This window comes from Kogia breviceps, chromosome 3, assembly GCF_026419965.1.
Source record: "Kogia breviceps isolate mKogBre1 chromosome 3, mKogBre1 haplotype 1, whole genome shotgun sequence".
NCBI classification, from domain to species: Eukaryota; Metazoa; Chordata; class Mammalia; order Artiodactyla; family Physeteridae; genus Kogia; species Kogia breviceps.
The window spans coordinates 22,262,217-22,283,894 of record NC_081312.1 but is presented as its reverse complement, the minus strand read 5'-3'; the positions used below and the strand labels follow the sequence as shown (position 1 = coordinate 22,283,894).

At 38.0% G+C, this 21,678-nt stretch overlaps 1 protein-coding gene across 1 annotated transcript in view; it reads right to left on the bottom strand.

Moving 5' to 3' along the window:
- The window catches only part of CEP128 (centrosomal protein 128), a 445,779-nt gene that overhangs the window by 274,810 nt on the left and 149,291 nt on the right, over window positions 1-21,678 (bottom strand). The window contains exons 14-16 of the mRNA XM_067030654.1: window positions 18,084-18,434; window positions 9,535-10,185; window positions 2,903-3,067 (exon numbers count right to left, since the gene is read on the bottom strand). Of these exons, the coding sequence (XP_066886755.1) occupies window positions 2,903-3,067; window positions 9,535-10,185; window positions 18,084-18,434 (1,167 nt within the window). The remainder of the gene's footprint in view (window positions 1-2,902; window positions 3,068-9,534; window positions 10,186-18,083; window positions 18,435-21,678) is intronic.

Genomic DNA, 21,678 nt, shown 5'->3' with positions numbered 1-21,678 from the left:
TTTGTTCTTTAATTCTTCTAGATCTTTGTTAAACATTTCTTGCATCTTCTCGATCTTTGCCTCCATTCTTTTTCTGAGGTCCTGGATCATCTTCACTATAATTATTCTGAATTCTTCTTCTGGAAGGTTGCCTATCTCCACTTCATTTAGTTATTTTTCTGGCATTTTATCTTGTTCCTTCATCTGGTACATAGCTCTGTGCCTTTTCATCTTGTCTATCTTTCTGTGAATGTGGTTTCTGTTCCACAGGCTGCAGGACTGTAGTTCTTCTTGCTTCTGCTGTCTTCCCTCTCGAGGTTTTGAGTTTTAAGCAACTTGCCTAATGCCACACAGCAAGAAAATGATTTATACTCAAAGTTCTGTCCATAGCCACTAATGCTATACTACTTCCTGAAGAGAAAGGCCCTATCTGTAGATGACTGGACCCAGTGAAACTTTGATTCATAGCTAACTATACTAAAAAAACAGCTCAACACAAACAGCTAAGTCAATCAAAACTACATAGCAATCATGTACACAAAAAATATTAAAGAAAAGCAAGCATATAAGCTGTGTATATTTATATATGTGTGTGTGTCTATGTATCCTGAAGATTATTTACCATTTTAGATGTCAGAGACATCTTTTCTCTGCATTAGGACCCATTATCAGGACTTGACTATATAGTTTTAACAACTGAAAGGGATTTTGCTTTTAATGATCCCACTAGAAGCTTTCAATTGCAGATCTGTGTCTTATCTATTGATATATCCCATCCCCAGTATCCAGCACAATGCCTGCCACATATTAGATGCTTAGTACATAGCAAAGGAATACAGTAGTCCCCCCATTATCTGCGAGGGATATGTTCCAAGACTCCCAGGGGATACCTAAAACTGAAGATATTACCAAACCCTATACATATTATACTTACATACCTATGATAGTTTAGTTTAGAAATCAGGCACAGTAAGAGATCACCAACAATAACTAATAATGAAATAGAACAACTGTAACAATATACTATAATTAAAGTTATGTGAATGTAGTCTCTCTCAAAATATCTTACTGCACTGTATTCACCCCTCTTGTGATGATAAGAGACAATACAATGCCTACATAAAATGCGATGATATGAAGTAAATGAGGTAGGCATTGTGACATAGCATTAAACTACTGCTGACCTTCTGATAATACCTCAGAAGGAGGATCACCTGCTTTGGGTGATCCTGGATCATCAAGCCATGATGATGTAGATGGTTGGATGTCAGGAGCAGAAGACTGAGATAGGTGGGGATCACGGGTGTTAGACAGTGGGATAGCTCAAGATTTCATTACGCTACTCAGAACAATGTGCAGTTTAAAACTTATGAATTATTTCTAGAATTTTCCATTTAATCTTTCTGGACTGCAATTGGTCCAAATTTGGTAATTTCAGTTATCATGGCAGGTAACTGAAACAATGGAAAGGGAAACCACTAATAGGGGGGACTACTGTACAATCATTAAATTTTAAAACTCTGTTCTAAGGTGAATGTTCCATTTATATGAATGTATGACAATGCATACATACCTGGAACATCACAGATAGTGGAGAAGCATTTATTTTAAGCAGAACAAGGTAAACTTTACACTTTCAACATAAAATTTCCCCCACTCTTTCTTAAAAGCAAATAATTAAACACAAAACATGTTAATACAATCTTCTGGCTAACTTTTAATTATGGAAAAGTTGGAAAATTTAGTATTATCTTCAAAGCAACTACACCCTGGCAACAGATACATTAATTATGTGTGAACATTAGACTTAGTCAAAACGAAGCATGACCTAAGAACTAAATTACAATTGTCAAGATTGTAGGCCTAAATTTAGCAACTTAAGCACATTTAATCATAACTCCAAACTAACTTAAATTTTATTTCCTTGCTTTTAACAATTACTAGAAAGGTAAAAAATACATACGAAATACAGTGAAACAACAAAAAGAGGAAAAGATGAGCAAAGCATGAAGAATGTTTCTTCTAGCAGTTGATGACACCCCACCCAGTGATATTTCCCTCAACAAAGATGTTAGTTAGTAACCCTTATCAAGAACAGGAGTCATCTGGCCCAGTTTATCCTGTCTTATCCTATTATCCATATGTTAGTAGTCTTTTTTTCTATTTGACTTCTATCACACTCCAATGCAAATCCTTTTAGGAAGTTGGTAAAGACCCAGAACACAAGTTTAAGTATTCTGTCTTCTATTCTTAGTTGACTTTTGGCCACAAAAGTAGTGACTCTAGAAGTCCCTAGTATTCTACCCAATGCCTGGTATATAGCAGACACCCCCCAAATTTTACACATCTACTGATAAGAAAGCAGTGAGCCTGCTGGGAATATTCCACGGTTGCCAACCTTCTTAAGCTTCAGTCTCTGTAACTGCAAAAATGAGCACAATAGTATCAATTTCATAAGATGACTATGAGCATTAAAAGTGCCTAGTGCACAGTGACCACTTAATCTATTATATATTTTATTTTGAACCTCAGTTTCCTCATAGGTTAACAGGGATCAATAAAATCTAACCCAACGAGTTATGAGAATTCAATGAGTACACATATGTAAATCAATTGGCATAAATACTTGCCATAAAGTAGGTCTTCAATAAACCATAATTCCTTTCTTTGCTACCTTGCCTCTAAATGCCTATTTTAAGATCCGGAAGAAATTTAAAATCAAAAGTATTAGAAGGTTACTAGTTGGTTGAAAGAATAAAAATCACAGCATTCTAATAAAATTCTATGACGTTTTCTGGCACCAATACAAATTGCTATGAAAGCCTAACAATTAGCATTTAGTAGTACATAAACTATGTTCTAGAAGAAACACTAGAAGAAATTCAAATAAGTCTTTTAAATTAGAATTCATTCACATTTTTACCTTTTCTTCTAGTTGGTCCTTCAAACACTGGTATTTTAGCTTCAGTTTTTTGTTCTCATTTTCATTCTGAGTTAATTCCTCTGTCAGCCTGTCATACTGTGATTTCAACTTCTCTAGCTGAGAACGCTGGACTTTAGCCATATTCTTATCTTCTAAGCTTTCTGCCTGAGAGAAAAAGGAGAAAAGAGAAAGTCCACTGGCCACAGCCAAGCTGTACACAAAACAAATTCCACATTATATCAGTGGGCAAACACTTCGAGATTTTGCTACCTCTAAGCATTCACACATAAACATACATGCAAAGGAAACATTCTTTGCATGTGTTCAATCTCTCCTTAGCATTCACTGAGCAACCAATTGAGTGACAGGTATTCTACTAGGTGCTGAACAGACATGAACCGTAAAAGAGACAGATACAACAGTCAATTCTGACAACGATGAACAAGAAGTGCTTAATAAAGGTGCAAGCAGAGATACGTGCAACCCAAAGAAGGGACACTAACTGCTGAGAGGGGAAGGGTTATTAGAGAAATGTCCCCATAAGGATATACTATGGGATATTACTACCTGATCAGTCTCCTCATCTATAAAAGGAGCTTAACAATATTCCTATTCAAGCTACACTCTCATTTTTGTGAAAGGCTTGTGTATTTTTTGCACAATGTAATTATTTATACCACTCCTGTGGGGCTAAAAAGATTACAGATCAGAGTAGCCAAAAAACTATAAATAACTTAATATGAAAGAGTTTACCAGTGATTATTTCAGTACCAATAGTGCAATAAAGTACCTCATTTTTGTTTATTATTTGGAATATAACCAGAATCAGCTTTAAAAAAAAACAATAGGAACAATCTGTGGATGAGATTCAATAAGGATTTGCCAGGCATGTGAAGTTAAAGACTTAAAATAACAACAATGTAAATACTGACTGTATGTCAGGCACTGCTCTAAGACCTTTTCGTATAGCTGTCCCCCATTCCATCCTCACCACAACCTGACTAGGGAGACACTGTTATTGTCTCCTGTTTTGAAACTGAAGCAGAACAACACTAATCATTTGCCCAAGGGTATGTAGTGAGTAAAGCAGAGCCAGGATTTGAACGCAGGAATTCTCTCTACTGTCCATGTTTTCAGCTACTCTGCCTCACTGCCTTTAAAAGGTACATATATCATATGGTTTTAAAAACCAGCTGGGTGCAACCTGCAGTGTTAACTAGTTACACCTACCAGTTACTGACAGCCTGTAAGCATCCACATAGAATCTGTTTAAAATACATGTTTCAATGCCTAAAATATATTTGTTTCTTTCCTTTGTATAAGTTTATTACATGTATATAATCAGGTACATAGGAACATAATCACTGGAAGCAATTTCCCAAAAGGAAGAAGTTTTGGGAGTTTCAGACAAGAATCTATTCACCCCACAAAATTCAGCTAAGACTTGATGCCACTTTGAGTTAACAAAAGAACTGATGTTTTTAATGAGGAATCCTGTATTCACTACCCCAAAATAAACTTACAAAATAGAGTCTCTCATCAGGAAAATTATTTGGTTATTATTTTAAGTTTCAGTAGAATACTTAGCTTTTCTTTGTGTCTTATAAAAAGTGTAGGTATAGACAGTTTTCCCCCAAGGCCAGTGGTGTCTGGACCAGCTCACAGAGACACTCAGGAACCAACTGTGCTCATCTCTCCCCAACTCTGTCTCCAGTGATGCTGTTTGATAGCTTGAAACCAGCCAAATGGGGGGTTTTATACCACTGAAATTGGCAAATGTTACAAATCAGGGTTCCCCTCTTTGCCCCCGGAGAACCTATTTTTAAAAGTTACCAGCACACTAATGCCTAAGTTTGACTAAGAACTTACTTCTTGTTGTAGTTTTATTATTATACTTACATTTCATTTTAGGGTTTACAAAGTGATGTAACACTCACAGAAACCCTATGATAGAGAAAGAAATTACTGTTTCTACTGATGAAGTACAAAAAGGTTAAGTAACTTGACCAAGATCATATGGCCAGCAAATGGCAAAAATACAGAACTCCACTCTTGGTCTTCTGATTCCAATAAAGGATCCTACAAAATTATTTTTGTTGAAATCATAATAAGGTGATAGATAACCCAACATCCTTCAAATATTAATAGCAGCTAGAGTATTTCATAAAAATATTTTCCATTTATATTTAAAAACAGGCATGAGAAGGGTAGATCTAGATGGGGAAAATATAACTTCTGCAGAGAAAAAAATATGGGTACTGTATCTCATTTATTAGACTCAGAAAAAGTAATAGATTAAGGTGAAGCCGAAAAACAAAGAAATGTAACATTTACAGAGCTATTTATCTAAAGCCCTCTTGAACATAACTCAGTATATTAAATCTTCGATGACGACCATTGCTATCAACTCCTGTTAATTACTATAAATGAGTCAAAAGTACGGAATTATATTCATAAATAGCATGAGGTGGGGGTGTTCCTATGGGTAACTTATTCGGTTTAAGAGAAGAGTACTGGGCTCTCACGATCTCTGGTTCTCCTGTTAGGCTCGTATGCTTCTTTCGTACCACATTATAGAGTAACTACGACATCCCTCCACACCTCAGTCTTCTGAATTTAAAAAAAAATCTAAAGTTTTCAGAGAATCTACAGAATAGTTCTAAACGGCGTCTTCTTTATATACAGGTAATTTCTTAAAGCTTTATTGTCACCTCACTGTACACAAATACAAAGCACTTCCTTTGGATGAGGAAAGCAATTTTACCACATTACAGGGAAAGAGCCAAACCAGACAGATCACAAAGCAAGTCAGCAGCAAATCCTTTGATTTCTAGCTTTTCAAACATTTTAACCCAACATCCACGGAACATGTTCTATATGTCTCAAACATCACGCTAGACACCATAAGAGGATACAAAAATGGCTAAGACCTGCTACCTGCCCCTCTGGAGATGTATGAACACACAACAAACACACCATAATATAAGGCAGCCTAAATGTGCTGTACTAGCAGTTCCAAAAAAGAGCTACGGAAACACAGAGAATAGATTTATCCCAACCTCAGCTGAGATATATGCCATCTTCAGTGAATCCATAAAAGAAGTGAAAAATTAATTGGGCCTTGAAAGATTAGGCAGCCTTTTTCCTCCCGCAGATTGAGGGAGAAGACAATCCAGAAGAACAGCAAGCAGTGAAAAGTATGTATAGGAGAGCTGTACATTCGTATGAGGCCAGCTGGGGAGCATAAAAGGCTCCAAATGTGAACAGCTCAGGTGGGACCATATTGAGGAGGACTGGACTAGATTCGAGACTTTGCTCCAGAGACAGTAATGGTTTTTGAAGGTTTCTGAGCAAGAAGTGATGCACTTTGATCAGTGTTTTGAAAAAGGCAACAGGTGGTATCTAAAGGTTGAAAGGGAGGAGTTGGGGGTAGAAAGAGGAACTAAGGGGGAAGTAGGGAGGCTACTCAGAGCTGTGTCTCGTGTCTCCATAGTCCAAATTGGTTGCCCACATCCTGCTTGCTACTATGATGCGTGATATATTGCTCATATGCCTAGGCGGCCAGGAGCAAATGCACTTTCTGTCAAGCAGGCTGTACCTCCTGACTTCATCTCCTTCTCAAGAAAGCATCTTACAATGTGAGAATGTTCTTATATAGATGACCTTGAATCTTCAGTAACCTATTAAATCACTACCAGCTCCTGCTGAAATGTGTGTTTATCACACAACCTAAATAGTGGTGATGAAAGCCAGAAATATGTCAGAAACAGCGAGAAGAAAAGGAGAGTGTAGTTTCAACTACATTCCCAAGAAAACTGCAATTTCTTTGAAAGAACCATTTCTCAAGCCATGGCCTAACAAATCATGACACACTCATCTTCATACAAAAGCCCTGCCTTCCTTTGAGATTCACGCCATTTCCCATCAACTCCACCTTCCTTGATGGTAGCAGTTGACTGACCAGTCGTCCTCTTCGATGACGTTTTTGCCATGTGATCAATTAATGCCTTCACAACAGCATCATAAATACCCAAATATCTACCCAACAAACTAACATCAAAGTTATTTGACTTGCTCTGTTCCAACCACCTTCACCTGTATTCCACAACAGCAACCCACTGCATTACCACCCCCTGGACCTTAACTCTGAACTCTTAAGAATTCCTACCAAATAAGCAGCCTGTGGTCATAGATTCCTTTCCGTCCACTCTCTCATCCCTTTGCCCATGATACTTCTTCAATGGTAGCCCCATGGCAGCACATTACATGCTCCCAGACTAGCCTCATGCAGCTTGTACCAGCCTTCACAGCACTACGTCTTCACCACCATAAACTCCTTACTGCACCACCGCACTACTCTCCTTCAGAGGGAAGAAAGAGACCATCAGTCAAGAGTCATATCAACAATCCTAGTCCATTCCTATCAACTTACCCAAGCTTACTTCTTTCTTTCAAAACCTTCAGAGGAAGATAGGCCCTGTCTCCTGCTGAATCCTATCCACTCTGTTTCTGATCCAACCCCTCACATCTCCTCAGGGACCTTCTCCACCCATCTGAGACAAGTGAACACTTTTTTAGTTCTTCTTTTAGCCTGTCTTCCACATTGACACTCCTGACTATACCTTTCTAAAATGTCCTGCTTGGGTCTCCAAGATACCATTCTCTTCTGGCTCTCATCCTGTTTCCCATATCGTTCTTCATTCTTATTTGCTAGAAACTCTTTCTCAATTCTTGCTTTAAACACTGGTGTTCTAGAATTTCATCTTCTTCTTTCTCTTTGCATAATGTCATTCAAATCCTATGATTTCAACTACCAACAATGGATTACTGGCTCCCAAATATCTAACTTTAATCTCAACTTCCTACCCATTATGTACTAAACTGTTCTACCCAGACTTTCATGGTTAGGTTTAAGGTCCCTTCTACCTAACTCAACATGCTAAAAAGCTGGATTTGGCATTATTCTCTCCAAATCTGCTGTTCTGTCTATATTATCTGTCTTGACAAACAGCCTCATTATCCAACTAGTCACCCAAATCTAAACCCAGTCAATCTAGATTCTAAACCTCTTCCAGTACAGCAATGTAGTTAAGAATTCAAGCATTTGACTACCTGAGTTCAAATCCTGTCTCTACTCCTCTCCAGCTATAAGACCTCGGGAAAGTTACTTAACTTCCCACGTCTCAATTTCCTCATCAAAGAAAAATTAACACCACACAATCTTCAGGGATGATGTGAGTATTAAATGGGTAACACATGTAAGATTCTTATGGTAATAAAACCAGCACAAACTAAGTGCTGAAAAAATGTCTGCTAGTATATTTTTGCCACAGCCAATCAATCAATATATATTTATGATCAGCTCTTCTCCATATCTCTGATTCTACTCTTATGTTCATATCAACTCTGAAAGACTATTATGCCATATTTCACCAATATCAAAACTTGTATTTTTTTTTTTTCACATTTTACCTTCTCTGTCTTGGGATGTTGTCTTACAGTTGATAGCATGTCATGTTTTCATAGGCAGTATTTTTTTTTTCTTAGCACACAACAATGATCCATCTTACAATTGATGGTGTCTTAGGTTACATGAAATAGAATAAAGGCCTCTTACATATTCTTTCAGTCTCCATTCTGCTGTGCCCACCCCACTTAAATGAATCCAAATCCACTACTGCCAGTAGTCTATACAGGACTGGAGAAGAATTAATAAAACAGCCAAAAGCATTCTACGAATGGCAGTTTAATTATAATTAATAATTTCATCTTTGTCATAAGCATTTTTATGGTAGTGGCATTTCAAGAAATTTTGAGAAAAAATATATTAATCTTTGAAGATTTATCCATGTATTCACCCATTCAACAGATATTTATAATGTTCCAGGAACTGGGCACTGGGGATATAGCTGTAAACAAAACAGGATCAAATCCCAGTCCTCATGGAGTTTTCACACTAATAAACAGAGATTAAAAAAATAAAAATATGGAATCTATATCATATGATGATGAGTGCTATGGAGAAAAACTAAAGCAGGAAGGAGGGACAGATTTATCACACTCCTGACAATCATGTTATGAAATGAATTCCCCTGCATGGTGATAAATGCTAATACCATTAGATCTTACAATATTTCCCCAAATGTAAGATCTCAATTATGCATTTACCCAGGCAACTTTGATTTGGAAAAGAAGGGGTAAATCTCAAAAGCCTTGGGTTTACAAAACCCATAAGCTGACCCACTGAAGTTACCATACCAATAAGGACCATGGTTATAGCTTCTATGGCCTTGACAAGTCTTTGCCTTTTATATTTTAGGAGATCATAAATGTTGAATGAGGGCACGTTTCAGGTCCATGACTTACTGCCACCTCTGCCTTTCCTGAACTCCCCAAATAGCTAAATGTCCTTTTTAAAGGGCTTCAGTGCTCTGAAATAGGTGCTCCCAGGTGGCTGCTATAACTCATTTCAACCTGGCCGAACAGGCATGAATACGCCTCTTTATTGTTAGTTCTATCTTCCCTTCAGTGCTCGGGAATACAGAATGATCTCTAAAAGTTTACGCTTTATTAACTTCATGAGCCACCAGAAAATTTCCTCCAGTATCATCAGGATAATTCAGTGTGGGTACCTTCAGTGTCCTAATATGATTCTCGGCCTCACTCTTTTCTTTCTTGAAGTGCTTCGTCAGCTCCTGGATATTCCGTTCATGTTTAGTTTTCACACTCTGCAATGAGGATGTGAGATCTTCCAGCTCCCTCTGGTGAACATCTCTTTCTAGCTTTAACTGTGTAATGATTGTAGCTGTTTCTTTGTCTTTGGATTTTGCCTGTGTCTTGAGGTCAGAAAGGTTCTTGAGTACCTCTTTCCTGGCTCTCTGTTCCTCTGCCAATTTATTGGCGAGATCTGCCCGGATGGCACTCAAGTCCTTGATGGCCTCTTGCATCTCAAGAAGCTGAGCTTGGTCCTTGGCCTGGCTCTCCTTCAGCTCTGCAATTTCTTCCTCCAGGTGCGCTTTCTCAGCTTTCATCTGGCTTTGAATCTTACTCTGCTTTTCCAATTCACTTTCTAGCCTATGGATGGTATCCAGGGAATCCTTGACTTCTAGTTCAAGGTCATCTTGATGAGACTTAACATCACTTAGTTTCTGCTCCTTACAGTGAAGCTCCTCCTCTTGAAGGGCACGCCTAGTTAGCACATCATTCAATTCCTTTCGAAGATTCTCTATCTGTTGTAACGCTGCATAAAGCTGGCTTTTCAATTCATCCTTTTCTTTTAGAATCTATCGGGTTAGGAACAGAAAGCAAAAATTACTGTAAAATTCACCATATACACTGCCAGAAAACAAAAATAAGGTTTAAGCCACAAGAAGAAGAAAAATTCATAAAATAATATTTTGTATTTCTTTCTGGTTTTTAATGAAAAATACTTTTTAGGCTAGAAAAAGGAAGAAAAATACAATTGCTCTGAAGTAGTACCACACTGAGATATGTTTCAGATTTTCATCACCGAAACATATCAATCCATGATCATAAATAATTATTTAAATGTAAGATAAAATTGATCAAAAGAATGGGGGAAAAAAAGGCTCCAATTATAATTTACCAGAGGTTGAAATAATAGTGTTACTTAAAGTAACATGATTTGCATTTCAATGGCACACTTTTTAAAAGGAGAAACCTCAAAACAGATACAAAACAGATTCGGAAGATAATATACGGAAGCATGCAAATATAATCTACGAAAGGTTTTGGTACAATCAGTCATTATTAATCAAATAATGTCCACAGTGACAAGAAACACACCAGTATGTTAACAGGGAGTCTTCAAGTCCCATGAAGGTAGAAATGAGTTTAAGATTAGGAGAGGTTGGGAAAGGACTCACAAGAAAAGTCAAAGGACCAGAAGGCCATTGTCTTCTGCCAGCCTTTTTAGGGGGTTAGGGCTAACATTGAGGGACAGCAGCCAAGAACTAACCTGCTAATCCTCACCATCCATCAATGCAAACAAAAAAGCCAGCAGCTAAGGAGGCTGAAACTGCCCCCTCCACCCCAACACTGGCACCAAGACCATTTCTGTACCTGGTTACTGATGCCTACCATGGCTTGAACCCGGAAAAAAAACAAAAAAAATTAAGATTCATTTTAGAATTAGAAATAGAGTTAAGATGCAAACAGTTTCAAGGCATTTTTATCCTTGACATTTTACACTGCAGTGTGAAACAATTCATGATAAAATGTAACGAGTCAATCACTCCAAAAAAAATAGTTTCTTCAAATCCCTCTCCTTTTAACAGGGAGAATCAGCATGAAGCTAACATGAGAAATAACAAAAGGAGGGGATTAAGCAGTTGAGCTCTGACCAGGAGAACTGAATTTGATTCTCAATCCAGTCATAAGCAGTTCTATGGCCTTAAAGAAATTATTTATCTTTATAAAGATAGTAAGAAAAGCTACGTCACAGGCTTGTGATGAAGCCTAGTGGGAAGGGAGAAACAAAAAGTGGGGGTGGGATTTAAGTTCCAGGAGAAACCAGGATCTCAGGGAGGTACTTATGCAAGATATTGATCAAAGTTGTGAAGAGAGGGGATAACTGATAAAGCAATGTCCCTGGATTGAAAAGAGTCTGGAACACAGATGAAAGAGTTCACTCTAGAAGAAAGATTTTAACGCAGGAAAAATGGCTAGAAATATAGATAAGCCTAAGGGTGGATGTATTATTTTTCTATTGCAGTGTAACAAATTCCAACAAATTTCATGGCTTAAAACAACACCCATTTATTATCTCACTATTTTCCAGAGGTCGTAAATCCTGGCAAGGTATTCTGCCTCCGGTCTCCTAATGCTAAAAGCAAGGTGTGTCAGCTAACCTGGTCTTTTAAAGCTGGAGGCTTTGCGGGGAGAATCCACTTGCAAGTTCATTCATGGTGTTGGAAAAATTTAGTTCTGTGGACCTAGGACGTGTTTCCTTGCTAGCTTTGGGCCAGGGTTTTTCTGAGCTTCTGAAGGCCACCCACACTCCTCGGCTCATGGACTCCTCTGTCTCTGCAGCCAGTAACACCACACTGAACCCTCCTCATGTTTTGAATCCCTCTGACTTTCCTTTCTCCCAACAGCCAGAAAAATTTATCTGCTTTGAAGGACTCCTGTGATTAGATGAGGTCCATCCAGATAATCTCCTTATCTTAAAATCAACTTGCCAAGTAACATATCATAATCATGGGAGTGATATTTCATCTTATTCATAGGTTCCAGGAGTTAGGATGACACAGCTTTGGGAGGTCACTCTACATACCACACAAGAGAAGACAAAAACTGACAGAATCCAGTCTTGGCTGAAAGGGTAATGTGGGAGGGACGTGAGAATGAGGGGAGGGTACATAAATATAGTGACTAATGTTTGGAAGAGATAACATAGGCCCCTGGCCCTGAGTTAAGAGACTTCCATGTAGCCTGGAAGATAAAAATCATATTTCCAAGATGGTCCTAGCACGTAAAATGTCTTTGATTTCAAAATACCATAAGTTGATTTAAACAGCAAGGATATTTATTTTTCTGACATGATGGGAAGACCAGAGATGGGGTGGCTCAAGAAGAGTCCTTCAAAGCTCAGGCTCTGCAACTCTACAACTCTCCATGTTTCGCCCTCAGCTTCAGTGTTCCAAATATTACATCGATTCATGACAAAAGTGACAGCCTTTGGGTGGACAGTCTCAGACTATGTTGGTCAAGTTTAGAATTTCTTTGGCAATATAGATACTAAAAGCTAAGTAAGTTCTATTTCTTTTGGTTAATGCTTGGCTAGTAGCCATAGCCCAACATTTTGTCTAGACATTGACTCTGAGTCTGAAAATGTCAGTGTCTTAACTGCCACCTCAATATCCTGGACATTCCCAGGGGCCCTCAGTTGAATAGCCTTTATCTTGAGAGAATTCAAAACAATGGACTTGGGTCTCCTTTGTCTGGCCAGAAGTACTTAAATAGGAGAACTTGAAAGGGGCCTGAAAAATTAGGCTTGTTTGTTACCTCATTTAAATTTCTGCTAAGTTTCCTACCTCCCTCTCTTGCTTGGACTAACTTCAGCACGGATCAACAATTTGGCTTTTCCAACCCTAAAAGACTCCAAATTATCAGACTCAGTAAATGTGGATTATAGATTGCAGATTTTCAGTCTCCCAATGCCCCCAAATCTTGCTCTCTGCTTTTAGACAGATCAGTTTCAACCTATACTTGTCTTTCCTTTCCAGGACTTTTCTGAAGGCTGCAAGAAGTACACAACAGACTCCAACATCCTATAGTTTTTCTACTGGTCACTTAATACCATCCCCTGAAGCACAGCATCAAGGTCCCAAGGTATGACTTCTGATGGTTCAATCAATACCATGGCAAGGTTTTCCAATTATTCCTTTAGAAAAGTACGATCCTCCCTGTCCTCACCCCACTTCCCCACTTAATCAATCCTAAATTTCAGGCTCTTAAACTTATAGCTCCTTACTCCTAGAACTGATGTTTCACATAAGCTTGAATTTATTCTGCTGAGAGTAAGAGAAAACTCCAGTTCAAGCTGGCTTAAACTACAAGGTAATCTATTATCATTCCAGGCAGAACTGCTCCACAGTATGTCAAAGCTCTAGATCCACCTCTCTGCACTGCTCTCAGCAGTACCCTCCCTTGGAGTGAGGCTTCATTCTCAGGACCATAGCAAGATAGCTTCAGCCATTTCTGGCATCACAGCCAAATATAACAATATTCAGAGAAGAGGAACATCTCCTTCTAGTGTTATCTTTTTGAGGAATGAGTAAATGTTTACCCAAAGCTCCCCAACAGACTTCATAGTTCACTCTTCAGAAGAAGAATAGTTCTTGATCAGAAGAGGGCTATGTGCCTAGAAACTGGCCTACATTAATTTTTTAATGGAATGGAATGAATTGCGGTGTGGTCAGGGAGGTAACCAAGACCACTATAGGAGCCAATTGATATCCTACATAAGTTTTGCTAGTACCACTCAAGAGCAGGAACAGAAAAAGTAGAGAGTTGGGTTGATTCCAGATTGAAGATCAGTAAAATGTGTGAGGTGGATGCAAGAAATTGAAGATGCTGGTGAACATGTCATGAGAGTAGCTTTTCATGAAGTCGAGTCTGACAGGAAAAAACCGATTCCAGGAAACAGCTGGTCAACCAAATGAATGTGGAAAGATCAAAATCAGATAGTAATAGTTAAAAGAGGAAAAGATCTGAACACAGAGAAATTACAGATGATGACAAATCTTAGCCATTGCAATTAGCTGCTGAGTGATCTGAAGGTCACTATAAAATAGGAAATTAGTGAAGTATAAGGATACAGAGTTCAATGGGTTGCTGACTTGAACCTGGAAATCACCGAAGATACTGGCAAGAATTACCTGTAATGAAACAGGCTGAGGGGAAGCCAGGTGTGAAAATCCTTGGGAAATGTGGAGGTGAAATGGAGAAATAAGTAGCAGTCAGGAACAATGGGAAGGGAATGTTCTAACCAAACACTGCTTCCATAGAAGAAGAGCTGTAAAGGAAGATTATGAGAGGAGGATTGAAAATGGCTGGTGTGAAGCCAAAAGAATGATACGGCCTAAAACCATGGTGATTATAGGAACAGGAACCAATTCCTCAAAGGTCTGACTGCCCAGTATATACAGTTTTTTGAATTAACTAAAAGGTAGACAAGAAAAATTTTTAAAGAAAAAAAAGTTATTTTTCTGCATGTGAGGGAACATGCAGAAAGACAACTGGATTATACTAACATATCAGTGCTCTAGCCTTTCTTAAATTGCTTATAACAATTACACATTTAAAATGTATACACTTCAGCACTGATCCTTCTTACTTTTCAACCATTAAGAAATTCAAATTTTAAAAGACAGTATATATTACATATAGCTCTTTTACTTCCCTCAGCATGAAGGCAATACACAGAAGGAAAAGACGGCAATTTAATTCTTGAAGTCACATACTATCAAGCAAAAAGCTCAATACATGGGCAAGCCAATTATTCTGCCAATTCAACAAGAAAAACAAGACAAAACCAAACCAAACCTAGGGATCATTCCCATTATCCATGTTATAAAAAAGAACATGATTTGGAAACATTCAGAAAAGTATAGAGTATGATCAAAATCCAAGTTCAGATTTTTCCTTTATCATTTTCAAAGCACATATAAAAACCAATGACTTCAAAAAGCACTTTAAATGAAAAAGGCAAAAGTATCACAATTTATGATTATTTATATCAATAGAATTTTAGACCTTCCAATATGCGTTCATCTACGTATCTCTAAAGAATATCATGATTCCCTGATATAAACATCCATGTCATTGTATTTTTTTTTCCCCAACAACTTTATTGGAGTATAATTGCTCTATAACAGTGCGTTAGCTTCTGCTGTATAACAAAGTGAATCAGCCATACATATACACGTATCCCCTTATCTCCTCCCTCTTGCGTCTCCCTCCCTCCCACCCCTCTAGGTGGTCACAAAGCACCAAGCTGATCTCCCTGTGTGTATATACGTGTGTATATACGTCCATGTCACTCTCTCACCTCGTCCCAGCCCACCCCTCCCCCTCTCCATGTCCTCAAGTCCACGCTCCACATCTGCGTCTTTTATTCCTGTTCTGCCCCAGGTTCTTCAGAACCTTTTTTTTTTTTTTTTTTTTTTTAAAGATTCCATATATATGTGTTAGCATACGGTATTTGGTTTTCTCTTAAGGAAAGTATACAACCTTACCTTTCTGTTTTTTTTCTGCAATGATATGCTATTTGTTTGATATTCCATATTCTTCAGTAATGAAGCAGTTTTGTGATATGATATATATCTTATAATCTTACCAAGATTCCAAAATGTAAAAAGCAGGAAAAAAATAAATAAGAGCGATTTTTAAGAGAATAAAAGCCTTTGGCCTTCTAATGAATTTTTAAGTGGCACATCTTAAAGCAGAAAATAAATTAAGCTGGAAAAAGAAAAACGGAAGTAGGCACAGAACTATTTTTAAAATGCAAAAATTGCATCTTCTGAGCATATAAAATGGCTCAACAAGGCTACCTATTAAACAATTAACTCATTCTTTAAACTATAATGTGTTTTATTTGTAAACCAGTACCATTTTTATTTTAACATACACTTCCAAATATACCCTGGAGTCATTTTTGGAAAATAATTAGTCCTAAAAAACAAAAAAGGAGTAGGCTATATTACTACTGCCCTAAGGTGGCTCTGTGATTTTATTAAAAATTAAATACTCTTTAGAGGCATTATTCAGTAAGATATTAAAAATATACTTTTTCCAAAGTTATTTACAATGTATTTCCACATCACAGACTTACTGGACACTTGAATTTGCAGTGAAATATCTGTTACCCTTTCTTCCTTGATTAACCATTGCTCTAACTGCAACATGCTGCATTAATTTTTAAGGCTTTTAAAGTGGAAATTACAATGCCTGCTGTGATAATTGTAATACTACCCTAACTGTGGCAATCACTTTAAAACTACTTCTTTGCTTATCATTAGCAATGCTAAGTGATAAAAATAATTATATCAAGAGTATTCTGGGAAATGACTGTTTAACAATTTTTAATATTCTCAAAAGCTCAATCTAGATAACTCTCAGTACCATGGATTAGGATACTGTCTGATGGCATGGACCCTTCTAAATTTCCTCTAATTAAGTAAAAGCCCCAGATGGTTCTCAATCAATCAATCCCCCCCCACCGCTCTTCTCTATAGCTACCTCCCTTATAGCCAGTCTCATTGAACCAGTTGCCAAACCAGGCTGACAACAGAATAATCAAGGTAGAGCAATTTCCTGGGATCAAATCAATTCAGATTCAAGCCTGAAAGGCTTAGAGCTGCTTTACCTTGGGGCAACTAGTCATCCAGTAAGTGTCAGATGGTTTAAAGTGAAAAGCACTCCACAATGAGTGCAAAGTGATCACTTCCTCCATCTTTTGTATGTCCAAGAAATTCATAGGTGAAAACGAAAGCATCTTTTCCATGACAGCTCATCTGTCATGAAATAAGCATCTGTCACTCTTAAGTGCTGACAATTGATTTTATAAATATAGTTGCCCTACATTTTGCTTTCTTCTGAAAGAAAGTCGACTTATCCCAATGACTATTCTTCTGGAACATTCAGAGTTCTTGACAAGTGACAAATGACAAAGCAGAAGTGATAAACCAAGACTAAACATGGATAAAAATCAATCATGACTTTCCTGCTTATTACCTTAGAAACATCTGGGTTTAATTCAATGCAAAGATACAGTTGAGAATCAACATAGGAGCATAAAATCCATTTAAAGTAAATGATTATACAAGAGAAAAGATGATGCAAAATGCATACACAGATCAATGAAATGCTTTTTGTTGCTATCAAAGAGGCACAAAAGTCTTAAGGAGGTTTGAGATCTGATAATACCGCTCAGTGAGATTATCAATGTCACTCACTTAACTTATAGAAGCTGCCAGAAAATGCTCCAGTAGTAACGGCTGCATTTTAAATGCTTCTTTCTAACCAATACTTAAGTTGAAATAAACAAATAAATGAGATTTTAAAATAAATGCATTGGGGGAAAAGGCATGTGATATTAAGAAATATTTTGTGATTCTCTTCCATTTGGATATTAAAGAATAATTTCAAATTAGGGAACTAAAAGCTATACTAGAGGAGGAGAGTGGATCTATTTTAAGTGTAAACTCTGAAAAGCCACAGAATGTTAAAAGATTACAAAGGCTTTAAAAAGGTTTTAAAAACTAAGTTACCTTTTACCTTGAAATAGTCTAGACATAAAGACTTCTATCAAGGGCTTCCCTGGTGGTGCAGTGGTTGACAGTCCGCCTGCCGATGCAGGGGACACGGGTTCGTGCCCCGGTCCGGGAAGATCCCACATGCTGCGGAGCAGCTAGGACCGTGAGCCATGGCCGCTGAGCCTGCGCGTCCGGAGCCTGTGCTCCTCAACGGGAGAGGCCACAACAGTGAGAGGCCCGCGTACCGCAAAAAGGAAAAAAAAAAAAAAAAAAATGACTTCTATCAAGAACATCTTGATAGGTTATATGCACAGCATAGCATTCAAGTGTTTGTTCAAAGGACAAATGAATGAATGGTTGGTCACAGCAAAAATCAGTCCTCAGGAATTTGGCTTTTATACCTGATTATTCTTGTCTGTCAGCTGATCAAGAGTTTCAGATTGTTTCTCCAGTGCTCGCTCTAACTTCTTATGCTTAAGCTTCCACTGCCTAATGGACTCCTGAGCTTTCAGCTTCAGCTCTTCTCTCCTCTCCTCTGCCTCCTTCCTCAGGGCCTCCGACTGTTGGAACTCAAGGAGGTACTGCTCGGCCTGCTTGGTCGCATCCTCAGCATGCTGAGTCAGCTTTGAGATCTGGAGGTCAGCGCGCTTATGTCTGGAGTCACATGTCTCAAAGTGATTCTGGATCTCCTTCAGTTCATCCAACATCTCTAGTTGCTGTTTCTCCCTGTACTCCAATTCACATGTTAAATTCTAGGAAGAAAGCATGTGAGATATCAGGAACACGTTCTTGTCAAAATTAGATGCATAACATATCATCAAACAAGAATCACTAATGTCACTAAATTAGCAATCAATCTAGAAAATAAAATCTTTTTCCATGTATTTTATGATCACATTAGTTGAGAATAATTTTCTATAAAAACATTTTCTTTTTTAGACTACTTCATTATCCAAAAAGGAAAAATATGTTTTTTTCCAATTGACTGTCACTAAAATAGAAGGTCTTGCTGATGAGAAAAACAATGTGCATTACTTTAGTAAGAACCTAGTGTTTTGTACAACTGAAGAAACATCAATGTTTTAAAATCTGTCTGATATCAGAGCAATTATATGCAATCATACGTAACGCTTCACTTTTTGGCAGCACCTAAAATTGTGTTATAATAAAATAAAAATCTGTAACAAAAAATTGATGATAGAAATATCAGTGATAACACTGTATGTGAAAGTCCATTTAAAAGACTCTCGGGCTTCCCTGGTGGCGCAGTGGTTGAGAGTCCGCCTGCCGATGCAGGGGACACGGGTTCATGCCCAGGTTCGGGAAGATCCCACATGCCATGGAGCGGCTGGGCCCGTGAGCCATGACCGCTGAGCCTGCACATCCAAAGCCTGTGCTCTGCAACAGGAGAGGCCACAACAGTGAGAGGACCACATACTGCAAAAAAAAAGACTCTGAATAAAGTATTTATAGATAGGTTATTTCCAGCTAAATCAACATAATGTTGTAAGTTGATGACCTTACCTCGAGCTTATATAAATCACTGCAGGATAGATTTTTAAATAAACTTAAATTTATGTGGAATACATACCTAATCAAGAAAAGAACCTAAACCCTTAAAAGCTAGCTTCCCCAAACCAAAAGTGGTCAATAATACATTTGGAACTTACACTTAATCATCATGATTCAAACATATTTTTAATCTGAGAAGAATGGGCAAAGATGGATTGTTAACTTCAAAAGTGAGAGGACATTATATAACATTCTATACAAATAAAAGAATGAATATAATCATTAACATTAAGCCACTCTTGTAAAACTCTGGAAGGGAGTGACAAGTTCAAATACAAGTGCTTCCTTCCAATGTATCCCATAAGCTGTCCCTCCTAAGCCTTAGTTTCCAAATACCTGTGGTTACAACGGTGACATGAAAATGTCATGTGTCCAAGTAAGATTGGGTTCAGAAGGCTAAGATGACTCTGCAAGCTGGACAAACAATAAATATCATCGACACTGTCCTGAAGCACCTACAAACAGAGACTGGAAATATTTAAAAACCTCCTATGACTCTAACAGCAGAATGTTCAGTTCCAGATTCATCATCCCTGAACTGTGGCTCAAATAAAGTTAAATTTCTCTCATGATTAAAATCATGGTGTGACATTATGGCAATAACATAAAAATTATGCCTCGAAAACAAGAGGTTTGCATTTGCTCAGTTTGCTAAATTCAATGCAGCCTGGAAGAGATGAGTCACTCCTTTATCCACCCAAACAAAACAGTAAATTGAGAACTGTGCACTTGTTTGTGTGGAAAATTCTAAAATGAGATCAGAAAACCCTAGTGATGGTGGTTTACCCCTTTGCCCTTATCTAAAAGTTTTACCACTATGCCAGAAATCAACTTTATTAACAAGCAGTATTCAAGTGGTTTCGAGATCAACAGAGAGACACCATTTTTTTCCCCACAACAAAGACTTGGGAGAGTGGTTACACTTGCTATGTGTTAGGCAGATAGTTTACAGAAAGGTTAATAAGATCTGATTACAACATCAAAGAAGATAATAATCTAACTGCGGAGATATTCAGACTATCAGCTAAATTACAAGAGTGGATAGTACAAGGTGATGATAGACAGCTACTTGAACGGGTCTATATTCTACAGCGTGGCTGGGGAGGGTCTCTCTTAGGAGGTGACATATGAGCTGAGATCTAAATGAGAAGGAGCTGGCAATAATAACAACAACTACGACTACTACTACTAAAGTTTATTAAGCAGTTAAGTTGTGCAAGGGATAGTGCAAATGCTTTATATGAATTACCTCATTCAATGCCACCACAAAACTAAAGTAAGGCATTCTTACTACCTTGGTTTTACTGAACGGTAACCAACACTTGGAACTTGCCCAAGTTCACATGCCTAACAAGTGAGGGCACAGGATTCAGACACAGAGAGTCTGACTCCAGAGCCCATGTTTTCAACTTTTTACTAAGCTTTCAGATTCCCAGTGGACCCTAACTCCATGCCTCTTCATCACCCACTCCCATAGTCCTATCCTAGGGTTTTTTTCAGAACTGTCACCTTTGAAGCAAAAGGTATGTCCAACCCCACCCCTCCCCATTATCTCCCCCTCAGGCCTCAGGCTTTATCTACCAATCTTCCCAGTTCCTTTTCTTCTCCTTTTCTTCTCATACATCTGTTCCTCATTGTCAAGAGGACCATTCCCTTGACATTCCTTTTGCTGATTTTAAATTCCAGGCTCTTTAACATAATTTTCTTAATGTCACTTTAGCCACTCCCTTGCTCACATCTCAAACTCCTTTTAAAAACTGTTCATCTACTGAACTTGAACAGCAAAACCACCAACTCTGGAGGAACTACAAAAATCTCCTATTTCCTATATCAGGTTACTCAGTCTCCCAAGGAAAATCACACATGAGTATCAGGTGATGCGATGGGACACTGAAAGCCATCCTCAGTGCCCAGAAATTCTTCTGCAGGCCCCCACCCAGTCCACTGTACTATCTCTGAACCTAACAGCTTTTTACTCACTGTAGGATATAACATAGCTTCCCCGTGAGAAATAAAATTGAGGCTATTAGGCAGGAAACCCCCCTAATTTCCTACATGTACCATTCTGAATCTTACCAATGGTTAGTCTCTCCTCTCTAGGCTCTGAGGAAAAGGGATCTTTTAGAGAAACTAGCCTACCTTTGCTATTTCCTTCCACATCCATCAAGGGATTCACTATACCAATTATGTCCTCTCCTTCATGTACTGAACCTCTCTTTCCCTACTGGATGATTCTTCTCTACTTCTCCCACCTTAAAAAACACAGTATTTTTTTTTTTGAACGAAACAAACAAAAAAAACCTTTATCAATCTGACATGATCTTCTAACCAGCATCCTGTACTCTTCACTTCCTGTTAAACTCCCACAAAGAGCAATCCACACTTGATGCCCCACAATCTTATTTCCAATTCGCCTCTCGATTC